The 18,852-nt window shown below is 43.0% G+C and overlaps 1 protein-coding gene across 3 annotated transcripts in view; it reads left to right on the plus strand.

The window, feature by feature from the left end:
• SLC23A1 (solute carrier family 23 member 1) overlaps nucleotides 1-18,852 on the plus strand; it is a 473,358-nt gene that overhangs the window by 164,656 nt on the left and 289,850 nt on the right. For all 3 annotated transcript variants that reach the window (XM_085617881.1, XM_085617882.1, XM_085617880.1), the window contains one exon: nucleotides 17,165-17,254. In XM_085617881.1, the coding sequence (XP_085474007.1) occupies nucleotides 17,165-17,254 (90 nt within the window). The remainder of the gene's footprint in view (nucleotides 1-17,164; nucleotides 17,255-18,852) is intronic.

Below are 18,852 nucleotides of genomic sequence, written 5' to 3' on the forward strand. Positions count from 1 at the left end.
AGTTTCTGGAAGAACTTATACTACTATGGCGATCATCTTTCACGAAGGACTTAATGTACCATCTGGACACTACACTGTCTATTTAAAGAGTGAAACTGGATGGACAAAATGCAATGAAACAAACCTTAAATTCAAACAAAATCTGCCTTTTCTAAATTCTTACCTTTGTTCCATCAACCAAAATTCCAAGGGGGATTTCTGATTTTAAAAAGTGGCGCACGGTATTTCTTCTATGTGGATCCTTAGTGTTTAAGACATCATTCATCCTACCAGGGGTGATGTTTTGAAAAGGATCTCCAAAATTCAAGTGTGTTTTATATCTATTAATAGTATTGTACCCGTTGTAATAATAAAACAGTGATTTTAAAGATCTGTTTGTCTGAACTAGTTCAGTAACTGTAGGAAAAATAATTGATTAAATAATTATAGTTAGTGCAATGCACAGTGTCACTTAATTTCTCCATATATAGTGTGCAGTTTAGGTTTTTTTTCTACAATCAATGAGCTTTTTGGTTCCCCACTGCCCAAAGATGAATCTTTATACAGTACAGCATTTATGTTGCACAAGTATGAAAGCTAAGAACAGTGAAAAAGGGAAAATTGAATGTTTTACTATAATGTGATATACTGTTACAGCATAAGCAATGTTTACTGCTTTGCTTCAGAAATTCTGTAAATATTTTTTTGATAAACAAATGTATTGTTTTTACAGAATACAAGCACCAGTAACACGATATTGGATAGCACCAATAGTGACGTAATACAGTTAAAAGAACACAGACATTGCTTTTAAACCCCACCATCCAGTGGTGAATACAAACATTGTGTATAAAGAACAGGTTATTCCACGGCACTCAGCCATTTGCCCCATACCCTCCGGTATTTCTTAGGACACCCCGTGCCTCATACATGGGTTTTTCTTGTGCCGCGCACCAATCTACCCCCTTCGCCATTTCTCAGAATTTGGTGGCATGGGAGGTTTCCAGGAGGCGGATATGTCCCGTTTGGCTACAACCATGGCTGTGTTGTAAAGTAACTTCTCATTTCTGGACCCGTCTAATCCAACTGTAATCCCGAGAAGGGAGTGACGTGGGTCATGGGGAACCTCCCACCCCAGGACCTCACTCAGTTCACTTTCGATCTCTCCCCAGAACTGAGCCAGTCGGGGTCATGCCCACACCATGTGGTAGAAGTCGGCCGTTTCCAGAGCGCATCTCGTACACGAGGCGGATGGAGAAAAGCCGGCTCGATATAGGCGTTGCGGGGTTAGGTAGGCCGTGTGTAAGTAGTATAATTGGATCAAGCGGAGTTTAGCGGATGAGGTGACCGTCTTGGGTGACATGAGGGCATTGCGCCTGTCCTCCTCGTCCAGAGGACCCACCCACTCCTCCCATTGGCCCCGGAGTCGGTCTAGTGAGGTCAGGGTGTTGATGACCAGCGTCCTGTAAATGCGGGAAATACCCCCCTTCCCCAAGTCACCTAGCATGGTCTGTGCCTCGGGGGGACTGTATTCAGGGATCCTGGTATCATCCGGTATGTGTTTGTGGAGGACATGTCGCAGTTGTAGGTATTTGTAAAATTGTGAGGGGTGCAGAGAGTATCTGGACTGAAGGTCGTTAAAGGAGCACATGTGGCCGCTCGCCCACACATCGCCGAGCTGGGAGATCCCGATAAGATCGCATGTTCGGAATCCCTGTAACCCACTGACCTCCCTGAGCCATGTACCATGCCATAGAGGCGTATGTTGAGTGAGTTTGTGTGTCCACTTGGTATGTCATAGAGCAGCCCGCCAGGCTAGGAGCACGGAGCGCGTGACGTCAGGCAGGGTGCACGGGATAGATTCCCCGTACATTAGGAATTGAATTTTGGGCAGGCCGAGCTCACTTAGTTCAAGCCTATAGGCTGGGTCAGACCAACCCCCAGTGAACCAGTCATGTATACTCAATAGACGAGTCGCCAAGTAGTAGAGGTATAAATGTGTCATCCCCATGCCCCCGTCGAATGATGGAATCTGACAGGTTTTTAACACCATCCAGGCCCTCCCTCCCCCCCAGAGGAATTTAGCCATAGTGTCTAGCTCCCGAAACTACACCCGTGGAAAACAGAAGGGGGTGTAAATTCTGTAAATATTAATATTAACTTATGTTTATGTTCTTTTTCTTTTTCAATAGTGGTTGGACTGATATGTAGTTGGATGTGTCTACATACCCGTAGTGCCAAACAAATATTTCTTTAACATGCCCCTGGAGAGGATCTTGATGCATAAAGAGCACTTGATGTGCTTTGCTACCACTTTCTTTTGCCTGGAGGGGAATGGTGAAAAATAACCATGCAATTGATTGCTGCTTTGCTGGGGGTTGCTCCTCCAAAGAAATGTGTTCAACAGGGTGTGACAACTGATTTGCCCTGCCACCAGATGCCAGTTTATTAGCAAATGATGTAAAAAGCACCAAAACTGAATTTAGAAAAAGAAAAGGACAGGTGCTGAATTGAGATTAAGGGTTTTCTTTCCAGTCTTTGATTGTTTTTCCTCACTGTTCAAGAACGTATCTTTAGACAGTACATTCATTATGTAGTACAAATGCAAAAGCTGAGAACGGTAAAAAAAGAGAACGATTTTCTATAGCGTGAAATACTACTAGAGCATAACAATTATCGACTGTTTTGTTTATATTATGAACATAAACATTGCAGAAACTAAAAGACGATTGTAGAAGTAATACTAATTTATATCTATGTTCTTTTTATTTTGAAACAGATAAATCACATTTTATATTGGAGTGAAATCGTACACTAAGAGAGACTGTCATAGAGCCACTCATACGCACAATCACTGACCCATACAGCCATTCACACACCCACTCACTCACCCACACAGTCAATTATAAACTGACTCACTTACCAATACAGGTTCTACACTCAGTAACCCATAGAGATACACTCCCACTAGCTCACTCATACAGTTACTAACAGAAGCATTCACTCACCCATACAATCACTCTTACACCCACTCAGTCGTCCATACAATCAATAACGCACCTAGTCACTCTCCCATTTACCCACTGACACACCTAATCACTCATACACCCACTCACTTACACACACAGTCACTCTCCCATGTAACCACTGACACACCCAATCACTCACCCATACAGCTACAAACACACCCACGCATTAACCCATAGTCCCACTCATACACCTATTCATATACCCATACACCCACTCACTCACCAGTACAGTCACTCATGCACCCCCTCACATTCCCATTCAAACACTCACACACTCATTGACTAAGTCATATACCCACTGACACACCCACTCACTCAATCAATTACACATCCACTTACTCACTTATGCTCCCACTCACTCAGTAACACAGAAATGCACTCACTCATACTCTTTCTTATACATACACACACACACACATAATGTATCTGTATTTAAACCAAGAAAGGTGGTTTTAATGGAAACTCTTTTTTTGTATTTTTTTAGAACTTTTTTTGAGTTTTTTTTATCATTTTGGTTTTTATTTGTTTTTTCCTTACAAATAAAATGGCAACTAGAAAATGTTTTAAAAGAAAAAACTGAAAAGTGGGGAAACAAGTGTCATTCACAAAGACATGGCTTTTTCAGAAGTAGCTGGTTCCTCTAGGGCTCACCACTGTCTAAGTTCCAAGACACCTCTGGGTATTCGTGCGCTCAATAAGTTTTATTAACATTAACATTCAAAAACAACAACAAAAAGATTGACAATTATGCACTTTTGCAGCATCCAAAAGTGTGGCAACAGATTGTTTTCCCACAGTTAGAACTTATTTGCAGTCCAAACAAAAAGTGCAAATGCTTTGAAGTTCTGGTGAGTTCTTTGGGAACTGTTGCTGGTCCTCAGATGGTAGATGGTCTCCAGGAGCAATTGATGTTAAAGTTGAGGTAGATGGATCCCCTGCACTTCGCTGTGTCTGTGCTCTGGTCAGCTCCAGTGGTGTGTCTTCAGATGATATAACATACTCGCTGTACCGCACGAATACTTCTTGGACATACCCCTGGAGAGGGTCTTCCCGCATATTGAGCACTTCACATGCTTAGCAACCACTTTATTCCCTCCAGAGGGAATGGTAAAAAACTCCCAAACAATGTATTGCCACTTAACCGGTGGTTCCTACTCCAAAGAATTGTCTTCATCAAGTAGTGGCTGCTGATCTTCACTACCACCAGATACCATTTTATTTGGAAATAATTTCCTAAAAATAAACAAAATCATTCTCAAATTGAAAAGAGCAGGTGCTGAAATGTGAACCTCCAATCTCAGCACTGGAGTTCTGAAGAAAAGAAAACTGGAGGGGACTTCCTTTCTAGAATAATCAAAAGTATCTTATCCAATGAAATCCCTTTCTTCCAAAGTCATGTGATATTCATGACGTCATTGCAAATGCTGACATATTTGCGATTATGGGAAATAGAATAAAACAGTGTTCAACCATAAAATTATTTAGGAAAATCTCACTTTCTATGTTATATCAGTAAACTACTGATCTAAACATTAATTACAATTTGTGTATATTTGTTCCTTAGAGTTTCTAAAAAGAACTCTGATTTTGCAAATAACCGCAGTAGCGGAATATACATATCGCGATTGTTCGCGATGAATTCGCGAATATAAAAAACAGTTGAAAAACAGAAAAGCCTCTGGAGGCATCTGTGTCTTGATGCCAAAGAAAACAATGCCACGTTATTGATGCCCGACAAAATGAGGTCCTAAAAGACACCACCCATCCCTATCATTGCACATCAAGCATTCTATCTAGATCATCTAATGGGGAGGTGTATTTACCTCTGCGGTGTTATCATCTGCCCATATTAAATTCAGCAGCGCCTCCCATGCTCTTGCAAATTTTAAAATTTCAAAACAACCATGACAAAATAAAATAAGCATTGACAAGTCCAAAACACTGGCAGAGTAAGACAGACCTATTTGCTTTGCCAATGCTTATTTATTTCTGGAGAGAATAAAGAACATCAGATCCACTTGCAAGTGATGTTTACATTTTTCTATATCACACAGGCAATTGACAATGGCTTGTAAGATCCATTGTCATGGCACAGAGAGTACTTGGACTACTTGTGTTGACTGCAGTGTGTCTATGCTGACTGTCTATACAATACCATAAACATTTATAAAGTGCACAGCTGCTTACAAAAAGGTGTCCTGGCGCTAGCGGCAAGAGTCCAATAACCAGATCCCACCCTGAATCAGGTGCCAACCAGATAAGAATTAAAAAGAAAAGTTTTCAGTTTCTTTCTAAAAGCCATTTCTGACGGAATAAAATGAAGCCTGAGAGGAATGGAGTTCCAGAGCTCGGAGGAGAGAAAGACAAAAGATCTTCCATCTCTCCTAACTTTGCAAAACTGCAGCAGTGGAAGAAGTTTTAGCTAGTTAGCTCTCAAAGTTCTAGCTTGATGATAAGCCTTAGATAAAGAGGTCCTTTCTGTTCAAATGCTCTGAAGGCAAGAAGTTAGTGCCTTATTGGTTAAAGGTAACCATGGGGGTGGGGTGGGTGGGATGAAATGATGGAAAGTGAGATGCCATGTGTGTCTTGTCAAGAGAAGCCATGTACACTGGCTGAAGGAGTGTTTGACCCTCTCTGCTCCCTGAATGGCTGATACACCTGGGAATGCCTGTGGTGCCTCGCAGTGTGATTGGACAGGCCCTAACTCCGTCCCTGGTATGTGCTTTGTTTGAGAAAAATGTGAGGATTTCTTCTTTCTTTCTGGAGAACAGAAGTCAGTAAAGAAGTCAGATCTGTGCACTTGCGTTGGAGGAGAGGCTTCTTTGTAAAAGGCATGCTTTCTTTGGTGTATTGCTGTGGTTATTTTGCGTTATGTTTTGCTAACGGCTTTGCGGAGCGTGCATTCTGCCATTTGTAATGTGTCACTGTCACTATACTTATGGAAGGCACTGTGGAGAAAGACATTCAAGGCTGTCTAGTTCAGGGTAACTCACCTCCACGGGAAGAGTCACACCGGTGGCTGTCAATAACTGATGGCTGGGATGGCTGCAGAGGATTCTAAAGCGGGAATTGTGGAAGCTGTGTGTGTTCAGGGCACATATATAGGGAGAGACTGTGCAGAGTACATGGGCCAGTCGAATGTGTGCAAAGGGCATACAAACATCTTACAGGGGTGTGACAAAAGGATATGTTAGCAGTGCTTAATTTGTGCACGTAGTTTCAGATGGTGGGCACAGGGACTTATTTTCCATTATCAGACTTTGAACCAGAGTAAGAGAGAGAGAGAGAGAGTCGGAAAAGGGAGAAAGGAGGAAGAGAAAGATACAAAAATGAAGACAAACGAAGAAATCAGAGCTATGGAAAGGAACCTTCAAGAATTAGATAAAGACACAGGGAAGGTCTAATTTATGGGTGTTTTCCCCTTAGGGCAGCTGAACAGGCCTTGCTGCTGCACTGCCCTACGGCAAAAGGGCAGGAATGCGCTGTATCTACTAGATACTGTGCATTCCTGTCTTTTTCCCCAGCGCCGGCGTACAATGGGCTGCCGTGTGTCAACGCAGGCACCTTTGCACCATGCTGAAAGGGTGCCTGCTTTGCGGGGATGATCATTTTTGTGCAGGAAGGGAAACAATCACAAATGGCTTTTTTCTCTTTCCATGTTGCTAGAGGAAAACAAGGATAAATGAAGATATTTCTCCATGTTTTGCCTCCCTTACGCCATCCCTGGGGAGGCGCAGGTTTTTGGCACTGCCTCAGACCTATAATTTCTCGTAAATCTGGGGCAGTGTCAAAAAGCCAAGGATGCTGCTGGGAACGCCCCCAGCAAAACCCATGGAATGCCCCTTTCACACAGTTTTCCTACGTGAAAGAGGCACATAATTTTAAGGCCATGAAAAGCCACGTTACGTGGATTTATGTGGCCTTATGAATATGCTAGTGGCACATTGTGCCACCTGAATGTCAAAAAAGTGATGTTCTGGCGGTGCAAAAGTGCCCGTAGGGCCTCATAAATTAGGCCCGAAGTGTACAGTGGTGGAGGATGACGCATGAGTTGAAATCAAGATTACGCAGCCCGGGAATTAGGCAATCCCTGCATTCTGAAGCGCCCTCAGTGGACTCCAAACAAAAACCTTGGCACCTGCACTTATCAATATTTTTTTCCGAATAAAACACTGAATATACATCCTAGGAGTTTGTAAAAATAAAAAAATATTTCTGACCTGTGAGAATTACTAAACCGATAGAGAGAGAGAAAGTTGTGTGTTGATAGAAGGTATACATTCTTTTTCCTACATCTGTCTGTAAAGATTGTAAACATAAGGTCATAACATAATCTGTTTTGTTTTAAATCCCACAGTCCATTCTTTTCAAATAGTTGCAGAAACATTATAAGTGTTGGAGGAAAGATAAGGCAAGTGTTGATAGGTGCCTGCAATGACCATCTGTGCCTGTGTGTCTGTGAGTGTGTGTGTGGGTGTTTGCAACTATATGTGCCTAAATGGGTACATTTGTGTGTATGAGTTGGTGATTGATATATTCTGGTTGTGTTTATCAACATCTTTGTGTATCTCTGTGTATGCGCCCGTCTGAACGAGTGTGGATATGAATGAATGAGCGGACATACTTTTGTGGCGTTCTGTTGGGAGCTAAGCAAGTTTACATATCATTGTGGCTTATTGTTTTGGTCTAAGTGTATACCCATATGTCTACCCAACCACACTTTTAATGTTGTTCCTTTTATTACTTTTATTGTTTTAAAAATATTGTGATGTATGAACTTTTATGGCTGATAGCCGAAATAAAGTTTTCTGACTGACTGACTGATATCATTGTGGCATGCCCTGTGGATTGGGTGAGTTGTGACATTGACCATATCATACCTTTCCATTTCTCTAAGACCTTTATTTGTATGTCTGGTTATCTGTGGGCAAGTGTTTGTGCCTGTTTAAGTATGTCCGTGTGCATGCCAGCCTCTTTGTGGATGTGCATATCTTTGCATATTAATGCATGTTTAATCATTATAATTACAGTTCATATGAGGTACACCACAAACTAAATTTGCTCTAAGCGCTTAAAAAAGAATGATTGTTGTTCATCACACTGATAGTCATTTCATTAAACTAAGAAAGTATGAGAGGCTGAGTCAGAACTGCCTAGATTTTTAGCCATAGCACGCAGTGTGCTGGGAACCTGCCTAGCCAATGATCTGGGTTCGTGAATTGGTCTGAGTGTGTTGGGACGGGAATGTCACCTGCATGGTAAACAGGCATGTACCCCTGCCCTGACTGATCTCACTGAGTGAAAAACTGGTATTTTGCCTTTTTGTTGGCCCAGCTAGTGGCTAATCTAGCGTGTGCGCTGAGGCCTGCCCTCCTTAATGGAAAAGCCAGACTCCAGAAACTGTTCTGTCACCTAGTGGAGCACAAGAAGCGAGCCCTAGTTACTAACATGGGATTACTGTCAATGGCCTAGGTTGCCGGCCTGAAGGAGCAGTGACGGCATACCGATGTTTGTAGACTCATAGCCCTGATCAGACCGTTTCCTGTTCGAGGATCAAGTGCGGCCTGATAGACCCACTCATCCAAAGTTTCACTCAAATACAGCATTCACACCCTTGCCCTGACCTGGGCGTAGCCTGATCAGTAATAATGGGTGGGTGGGCTTCAGATGTCCCATCTATCACGCCGGCATATCTTGTTCGCATACATAAAATGAGAAGCAGGACACGAGAGGTTGTAAGAGGCAGTGTTAAGGGAGGAGCATGGATTGTTAGGGGGACTTAAAACACATATTTTTCAAACTGACCATATTATTTAGGCCTTTAAAAGAGAGACGAGAGAGAGTGTGTGTGTGTTTTTGTCTGTGTGGAATATGTAAAAATCCTCTCCCCACACTGGACTGAATGCACCTGTACCCGACTATTTATTACAAAATACATTTTCTAGGGGGTGTAACACCCCCGAACACCCTCCCTGAGGCTACGCCCCTTGCACTGACATTGTGTGTGTGTGTGCGTGTGTGTAAAGAGGATGTATACATGGTGTATGTATGGCACATGTCTGGTAGCAAGACTCCATGTATAGAGTGAGCTTGACTGCTGGCACCAGTGGGTTCCATTTCAGAGGGCCCCTCATTTAGCATGGCACATGAAGGAAGGTATATTGCACGCATTCCTGTAACTGGAGGTTTGAGACCTGGACACTGAAGTGAAGGAGGATGGAGAAAGGGTGCTCCTAATAATTTTATGAGGACCTTTTAGCAAAGGATAGAGCTGTATGAATTGGAAGAGGGGAGGGGACATGGCGGCTACTAGCTAGAAGCTAGCGGCCGCGGGCACCATCACGGGGGAAACAACGCCGGGAGAGCGGTAGATCCGCAGTGGAATCGGGAATCGAAATAAGTGGGAAAAGGCGCTTGTACTTACAGAGTTCCTAAATACGTGTAATGATCCCGGAGTGCGGAGTTTTCCCGCTGGGAGGGAACCAGAGGTTGGAGTGTGGGTCTCCGGGGACGTGCTGGAGCGAGGCAACGGGAAATCTCCAGCGAGTCTGGCAGGCTGGGATTCGAGCTGGAGGCAGAGTCAGAACAAGCAAAGCTTGCCTGCAGCTTGTCGAAGAAGTGGGGGTCGAGGAGAGAGGATGGAGCAGAGTCGAAAAATGGCAAAAGCAGCTGAAGTGCGGAGAGTTGAGTAGGAGTGGGGGGCAACTTCTGCATATGGAGACAGGAAAAAACAAGGAAGGTGAGGCCCCCTCCAGGTACACGTTAAGGACCAGGAACATAGGAGGCAAGGCAAATCTCCTTCCTATTTCACCGGACGCATTGCCAGAATTGCCACAAGGAGTAAAAACCATTATTAAGGCAAAGAGGGGGCGACAAGGAGGGAGCCCCCAAGGTAGGGGGTCAGGGAAGATAACAGGTGGGAAAACTAACGAGGGGAAAGGCGCAAGAAAATCTGGTGCCTTACCCTCTAGAGTTAAAGTTACTCCCTCACTTAAATCTTTTTTCCGGGTACTTCCAAGTATGCAGAAAAACGGTGCAGGGAATTTAACCCCCAGCCCAGAAGAGCGTACCTTAGAGTGCAGATTAGGGAAACCAGGGAGAAGCGCTAATGTATTAGATACTACTATCAATACAGACAAGAGCGCAAATGGTACCGGCGACTTGGTGGAATTGAGCACGTCGAGGAAAGAGTCTAGGACCCCCCCAGAGAGACATCATAACAGTCCCATTAGCAATAGGTTTGCAGCGCTGGCATCATATGAAGAACAGGAAGTTTTGCCCCCAGAAGTAAATGGGGACAGGCAGAGTAGCTCGGGTAGCTCAGATATGGGAACACCTGAAGCAAGCAAAGACACAGAACTTCGCTGGCAAATATATTATTGGATCTGAAAAGTGACATAAAAAAGCGCTTTGAGGTATCAGAGGTAAATCAATTGGGCATACAAGCTTTATGTTCTGAGTTAACGCAGAAGCTGGACGAAGTCACCCTGAGTACTAAGAAGTTGGAGGAAGAAGTTGGCATAGTGAAACAGGATGTTGAGAAAAACGTATCTGAGATTTCCAAACTCGGAAGACAAAATCAAGCCCTAGGAGAAGACTTGGAGAGAGTCGAGAACCATTCTCGTAGAAATAACTTAAGGTTTCTAAATACTCCTGAAACCGAGGAAGGGTCGGATATGAAGGCTTTTATAATCTCGCTCTTATGTAAACGATCCTGAAAGCTAAGGAAGAGATACATCTTGAGCATGAAATTCAGAGGGCGCGTAGAGAGTCGTTTTGGCGCAATTGGCAAAGAACCACACCCAGGAAGATCTTGGTAAAGTTTCTCTCCTACACCATTAAGGAAGAGACACTTAGTAGAGCACTAAAAAATGGTCCTTATTCGGTAAATGGTTATTCTCTGCTTGTTAGATCTGATGTGTGCAGGGCCACAGAACAGTGGGAGTTAGGCGGCAAGATGGAGGAGCTCCGGAAGATGGGAGCAAAAGTCCAGCTAAAATTCCCCGCAATGCTTCGTATTATGTGGAACAATCAAATGTACAACTTTTGTTTAGTTGAGGATGTGGAATCATTAATTGACAGGATCAAGAATGGCGATATTCCTAAATGACCGATAGGGGTATAGGATAGATCGCTCTCTAGATTTTGAAAAGTTGAATGTATTAGAGGAATTACCCCGATGGTATGCCCATAGGCATTGTTATGCCTAAAAAGATAGGGAGGGTTCCCAAGGGTGGGCGTAGGTGGGAGGGGTGGGAAGGTGGTGGGGAGCAGTGGGAAAAAACCCCCAAAAAAGGTCTCAGAACCTTTTATGTAGAAGCACTTTAATACTGTAGTAAAGAAGCAAGGAACAGAACATCTTGGGAAGCAGCATAGTTATGGTTAATATCCTGAGCATTGACATTCTCACTTGGAATGTGAATAGTCTTAGATCCAAACCCAGGCAGAGGAAAGTGATGGAATATTTAAAAAATAGACAAGCACAAATTATGATTCTACAGGAAATGCATCTAGTAGCTAATGAAAGTTAGGAGCTGTTTGGAAGGTGTGGATGGGTCCAAAATTCTATTGTTTCAGATCAATCGCAATGCTGTAAGGGAGTTGCAATCTTAGTTAGGAGTGGATGCGGGATAGAACTTTAGGAGTCGAGTACAGACAGCTCGGGCAGATGGGCTTTAGCACGCTTAAAGTGGGCAGATAGGGATTGCTTATGTGGGGGGTTTAACGGACCCAATGAGGATAATCCACAGCACATTGTAGATTTAGAACTGAGGCTGGCGGGAATTTCAGCTCCTGCAATTGTGGGTGGGGATTTTAATGTACTGATGGATCCTGTATTGGACCACTCAACAAGGAGGGAGAGTGTATATGTTCCTAAAATGAGGAATGCCCTGAAAAGTATGATACGGGATCTTGATTTAGTGGATGTCTGGAGACATTTGAAAGGGAAGACGAGGGGGTACACGTATCACAGTAAAACGCACCATCACTTTTCTAGATTAGATAACTTTTTAGTCGATAGATTTTTCGCAACTTATATTAAAAAGATCAAACACCTTCCAGCCACATTTCAGATCACTCACCCATAATGGTAACCTTACAAGCATCAGGACCACAACCACCTAAGAGATGGACGCTAAAGCGTACCTTGCTTCTGGAAGAGGGGTGGAGAGAGCTCTGAAGGAAGCAGCAACAGAGTATTTTGTTAACAACAAAGATACTGCCTCCTCTGGAATTGTATGGGATGCCTTTAAGGCATATATGCGAGGGATCCTAAAAAACTTCACCTGTGCAAAAAATTGAGAAGAACGGGTAGAACTAGTGAAGTTGGAAAAGGAGGTTGGGATTTTGGAGGAGGTTTTGCACACTATAAGTGAGGGGGAAGAAAAGGAGAAAACCGAAAGGAGGCTAGAAGAGGTCCAATAAGAATTTAAAATTAGGCTAGAAAGAAAGTGTAAGGCAAGATGGCAAGCAGTGAATATGAAGGATTTTGAATATGGCGAGAAAGCAGGAGCCTTGCTAGCTTGGAAAGCCAGAGTTGAAAGATCAAGAAATGGTATAAAGGAGTTAAGAAGTGATTCAGGGGTGAAGCTGGATAGCTGGGAAACTATGCAGGAACATATAGTAGCACTGTTTTCCCAACTTTAAAAGGAAAATATAATTTCTGATTCTCCAAAGTTAAGAAGCTGGCTTTGCTCGCTTGACCTTCCGTTAATGAACGAATGAAGGACAAAGAATGATGGAAGCTCCAATTACACAAGAAGAGATCAGGGGAGCAATAAAAAGATCTAAAAATGGGAAGGCGGCAGGGCTTGATGCTGTTCCGTCAGAAGTATACAAAATGATAACAGAAGAAATATTACCTGTCTGGGAAAGCCTGTTTAATGTGATTTATAGGGGGGATGCACAGGTCCCAGAATCTTGGAGGGAGGCCTCTATAGTCCTGTCGTATCGGCCGATATCCCTGCTAAATGCAGATTATAAAATCTTTGTCAGCATTTTAGCAGGGAGGCTATCTAGAGTAGTATCTCAGCTGATACATGAAGACCAAAAGGGGTTTGTCCCTGGGAGACAAATGCACGAGTTGACCCAGCAATTAATAGGGTACATTGATTTAGCTACAGAGAGGTCAGCTCCTTTGGCGGTGGCCACATTGGACGCCGCCAAGGCGTTTGACCGAGTTTGCTGGGAGCATTTATGGGTAGTTTTGGAGAATATGGGGTTTGGGCCCTCTTTTTAACTACTCTAAAAGCCCTATTTCATTGTTCCACGGCAAGGATTTTTTTAAATGGAATTCTTACCAAGAGTTTTTTGATTGCTAGAGGGACGAGACAGGGCTGCTCCATCTCTCCCTTGTTGTTCAATATATATATTGAGCCATTCGCTCAGGCGCTCCGTCAAGATGACCAGGTTAAGGTTTCCCATGTGGGAGCGTTTGAAAAAAAAAATGGTGTTGTATGCGGATGACTTAATCTTTTATATAGCAGACCCTGCTACCACAATCCTAAAAGTTGAACGATTGGCAGAAGAATTCGGGGCCTATTCAGGATACCTAGTAAATACGGAAAAAACTGGGATTATGTGCTGGATTATTCCGGATTGGAGGGGGAATGTCCAGAGAGAGATCAGGTATTTGGGAATTAGTATTCTTAATTAATTGCAGGAGATAACACAACATAAACTAGAGAGAATTGCTAAGGATATTGAGAAAGTATTAACTAGGTGGAAAAATTTCCCATTAACGGTATATGGAAGGGTTGATTTGATAAAAATTGTGTTATTGCCGAAGCTTACATTTCTTTTCAACTGTATACCTCTTACCTTCCCGAGCAGTCTAATAGATAAAATACAGGGCAAATTGGGTAGTTTCGTGTGGGCAGATAGGGGAGCACGTATGTCCTGGAAGAAACTGCGGCGAAAACTGGCTGATGGAGGGCTAGCATTACCAGACCTAAAGTTATATTGCATGGCATTCCAGTTTAAGAACTGTAGAGTCTTATTATGTAGACCAGGGCACAGGGTGTGGGGTGGGGTGCTAGAGGAGATGGTTAAAGAGTGGGGCGCAAAAGTGATTTTGTTTAAATTTGGGGCAAAGAAATTAAAAAAACAAGTAAAGTTAAAGACTTTAAAGGCAGCACTAATTCTGTGGGTCAGAATTAGGAATACACTGGGAATTGGATACTATTCAGGAGGGGCGCCAATATGGGATTCACCAGGCACACCGGATTGTTGCAAGATCAATTAAGTATTCCACTTACGAGGGCAGGAAGAGTGTTTTGGGGGGACCTTATGATGAAAGAGGTGGTGCCATGGGAAATACTGTGGACCAAGACAGGGGGATCCCTCTCAAGGTTTAAGTATCTCCAGTTGCTGTCTTGGGGGAGGTGAATAAGCACGAGACTGAAGGATTTTGGGAGTTCGAAAAAAAAATACAAAACAAAACTACAATAAAGAAGGAAGTAAGTGGATGGTATCAAACATTGGTGTCTTTCGAGGAAAAAAGATTAAAGCACCCTTTGAGATTTGGGATGGAGTGATGCAGATGTCTGAGCCAAAGGAACTGTGGCAACTTTCTTTTAAGCTGCTTTATAAAGTAGTTAAACCATCAAACTTAAAAAGAAATAATTTCTTTACGGCTAACAGACTCTATTGGACACCATATAAATTAGCAAAGTTTGTAACAGATGTCCCCCCAAAATTTCATAGATGTGGTGTGCTGAGTGCTGACGACAGACATATGTTGTGTGAATGCCTTCTGTTAGAGGATGACTGGCCCACAGTGGAAAAGGCTATAAATGACATTGTATGTGCCAACATTAAAGAAGCTTACCATTAATAATGTTGGGAGTAGAAGACAAGCCGAGTTCGCCCCTCACTAGCGATAAGCGGGCCCTGCTCTTTTATTTGGTTCTCCTTGCTAGGCGAGAAATTTGTAAAAAATGGATTAAAGCTGCCCCACCCCTTGGGTTAGACGGGCTACAGGCGGTAAAAAGTACATGTAAAATGGATACTGATTTATAGACCAACACATATTTTAAGATTTGGGAGGCTTTCCAGAATTGGAGTGGTATTATAATAACTTAAAATTCAACTCTATCAGTCCTTTGATTACACCTGCGTGGTACGTACGTGCAACCAGGGAACTGGATGGGCTTGTGCGCAGGGCTATTGAACTATCGCAAAAAAGCCTGGGGCGGTACAGAACGGCTGACAAGCTGCAATGTGCATACAATTGTGGTATGAGGACACACAAAAAAAAGCAAAGGATAGCTCAGTGGGGTGTCCAGAGAACTGCCATTTGGTAGAGGAGAGGGGATGAGCCTTTTAACTGGTTTAACTTTCTTCTGATTGTTTTTCCCCAGGTTATATTATGTTATGTTATACCAAGCTCATATAGCGCATGTTCACCAAAGGTTTTTTGGCACTGTGGTAAAGAAAGGCTACATCGGGTCAGGTTATTGATAAAATGCTTGTGTTAATAGCCAAGTTTTCAGTAACTTCCTGAAGCTTATATAGTTTGCAGCTAGTCTAATTTCAGTTGGGAGTGAGTTCCAGATATGGGGACCTTTCACTGAGTATCATGCTCCTCCCAGGCTCTTTTGCCTAAATCTCGGAACCGTTAGGAGGTTCACTTGAGCTGATCTGAGATTGCGCGCCAGGGTATAGCTCTGGAGTCTTGAAGATATAAACTTCGGGGTTTTGTAATGGAGTGATTTAAAGATAATACAGCCTGTTTTAAAGATGGCCCGGCCACCAGAAGCCAATGTAGCTTCTTCATCAATGGTTTAATATGACAGTGCCTATGTTGTTGAAAGACAAGTCTTGCAGCTTGATTTTGCATCATTTTAAGTCTGAGGTTGAGGCCTTTTGGGAATCCCAGGTAGAGGGCGTTTGCATAGTTGAGGATTCTTGATAGGACTAATGCAATGATGCTTTGAATAATTGTTTCCATTGAGCAGAATGTCCTAATTTTCCTGAGTTGGAGGAAGCCTGAGGATGTTACCGCTCCTATCTGTTATTTCATGGTTAGATTTTCATCAATTTGGATACCCAGACTTGCTACAGCTTTCTTTGGTATGGGGGAGATCCCATCTCCATCGGCCAATAGGAAGGATTCCAGTGGTTGAACTTGTTATTGGTGACCACAACCTCTGTCTTATCAGAGTTGAGCTTCAATTGATTATTGTTCATCCAAACTCTAATAAATAGCATGGTGTTTTGGAAGAACTCCATTGATTCCAACGTATTGTCAATGGTAAAGATCAGCTGCATGTCATCAGCGTAGTTATAGATTTTCGCATTCTTCTGCTGGAGGGAGGGTACCAGAGGGCGAATATAGAGATTGAACAGATGTGGGGATAATGACAATCATTGTGGTGCTATACAATTCATGTGGACTTTAGCTGAGCGTTAAGGGGAGAGGCAAACTGATTGGGCGTGGTCTCTGAAGAAGGATTTCATCCAGTTTAGTGTGGCCCCTTGTATGCCTGCGGCCTCGTTTCGGTCATTCAAAATCACATGATCCACCATGTAAAAGGCCATGGATAGATCTAGCAGGACCAGTGTCTGAGAGCTGCCTCCATCTGCTTTTTCTTGCTTTTCATCCACCACAGAGAGAATGACTGATTCATTTGAGTGAGTGGGTCGGAAGTCTGCTTGGTAGGGATCAAAAAATCTAGATTCCTATAGAAAGGAGCATAAGTGGTGCACCACGTGTGGCTCTAGGATTTTTGCTGGTTACGGAAGAAGAGAGATTGGGCTGTAGTTTTGTAGTGACAGAGGGATACTAAAATGTAATTGTTTGGTCTAGACAGAGCCTCATTAGGGGAGAGATTAACCTATATTAATCAATAAGATATAGTAAATCTCTATATTTTGTTCCTTGGTGGCTGAAATATGGGATAACTCCTTTAATACACATTCAATCACTTAAGTATACCTCGAAATGACACTGGAAGTAGACTTGCTGACATTGGGAAAACAGAACTACACCGACTTTAAAATGTAATACACAGAAACGGTCCACGGACCTGTCATGTAAATTACACTGTTGCAAAGTGCTCAGCCCTGTATTAGTAGTTTTATTTACTCAAATATCGTTTTGATTAAATCATTTTCTCTTTTATTTAATGTAGTTTTACAATCTTGTTTTTCAGAAGAATGGAAATGCTTTTTCAGAAAATGATGCAAAAATATCAGCAATCACAGAAAATCACATTTCATCTAATCCTAAACCTGAAGACGTGGTAAGACACAATCCACCAACAATGTCATCCAATTTAAGTAAAACAAAGTAGTGTGTGCTTTTGCCAGCCCTTTCTTTCTTAATAGGACCGAATCTTATCTACAGTGTGCCCTTGGTAAATTGTTCCTTTGCTGGAAAACATTAAGATATGGACTCTGATGAAGACACTGTTTTCAAGTATGAACAAATGCTTTATATTTTATAATTGATTAAAAATGCCCTCATAAAATCAAACATATTAAAATATAGTTACCCATAAAGGCGCCTGGAAGCTGTTGTCACCTATCTTTTCTAATAGTGGCAATACTCTATCCTCGGACGTCTGGGAGAATTGTAACCCCTCATGTTAGAGAACTGGAAGCAAAGCACCCATCAGTTATGTAACACGAGGGGTCATAAGAACAGTTAATCTTCTTTTGGTAAGATCCGCTTTAGAGAAGAGACCCATCCCTGCCACAGAAAGACAACTTTGGAAAAATCCCGCCCTACCATGTTAAATGTGGCAAGTGGTGCATTACCGAACCATTCCTAAGTCTACACGGGAAACAGCCATTACATTGCATGCATAACAATGCATGCGATAACAACGCGGTCGTTACAACGACCCCGTTGTTACATCGCAGTACCATTACAACACAAGTTGTTATAACGACGTGCTATAGGGGGTGGTCTAAGCTAAGGAATAGTATAATTTACTATTCCAACACCTTCCCTACTGTTGCACACAGTGGAGTTGGAATAGTAAATTATACTATTCCAACATTCAGTACCCCCTACAGCAAGTCATTGTAACGACTAGTGTTGCAAAGGTACCACGATTTAACAACATGGTCCTTGTAACGACCGCGTTGTAATCACATGCGTTGTAAACGCATGCGATGTAGTGGTATATATTCGCACTGAGACTGGAGGAGCATTGTTGGAACTGTGTGGGTGCTTGGGGTAGGGAGATGAAAATGTCTAGCCAGAGCAGTGGGTGTGCCCCAATGGTGCGGGAGTTGGAGCAGAGCAGTGTTGGTGCCTTCGATGGAGCTGTGTTGCTCCTCTCAATGGAGTGGTGTATACAGAGTAGTAAAGGTGTGAAGGGTGGTGGTGCATTGGTATTGTAGTGCAGGTCCTGAAAATTGAGGTGCATTGCTGGAGTTGTGTGAGACTGAGAACTGAGGTGCTTTATCATATATATATATCAGTGTCAGTGATAAACATGGAGGGTACTGCTGCAGTTGTGTGGCTTTTGTGCGTTGTCAGAGCAGCGTGAGCGTGGAGGATGGATGTGAGTTTCATAGAAGTGTGGATGCTAGGGTGAGGTGCTTTGCCGGATGTGTATGAGACTGGAGATTGATGTGCACTGTCAGACCCGTTTTTGTGATTACAATGGAGGTGCTTTGTCAGACCTGTGCCACTGTTGAGGGTGGAGGTGCAATGTCAGAGGTGTGTGGATCAGGAGCAGCCCGTGCAGGTAAGAGCGGTGGGGCTGGGTTGGAGGGGGGATTCAACAGACGAGCATGAGGAAAAATCAAATAAATAATAATTTTTCCCTCAATCTCGGTTGAACCCACCCCCACCTGGCTCCATTGCCCCACAGCTCTTACCTGCATG

The sequence above is a fragment of the Triturus cristatus genome, chromosome 7 (assembly GCF_964204655.1).
Source record: "Triturus cristatus chromosome 7, aTriCri1.1, whole genome shotgun sequence".
Lineage (NCBI taxonomy): Eukaryota > Metazoa > Chordata > Amphibia > Caudata > Salamandridae > Triturus > Triturus cristatus.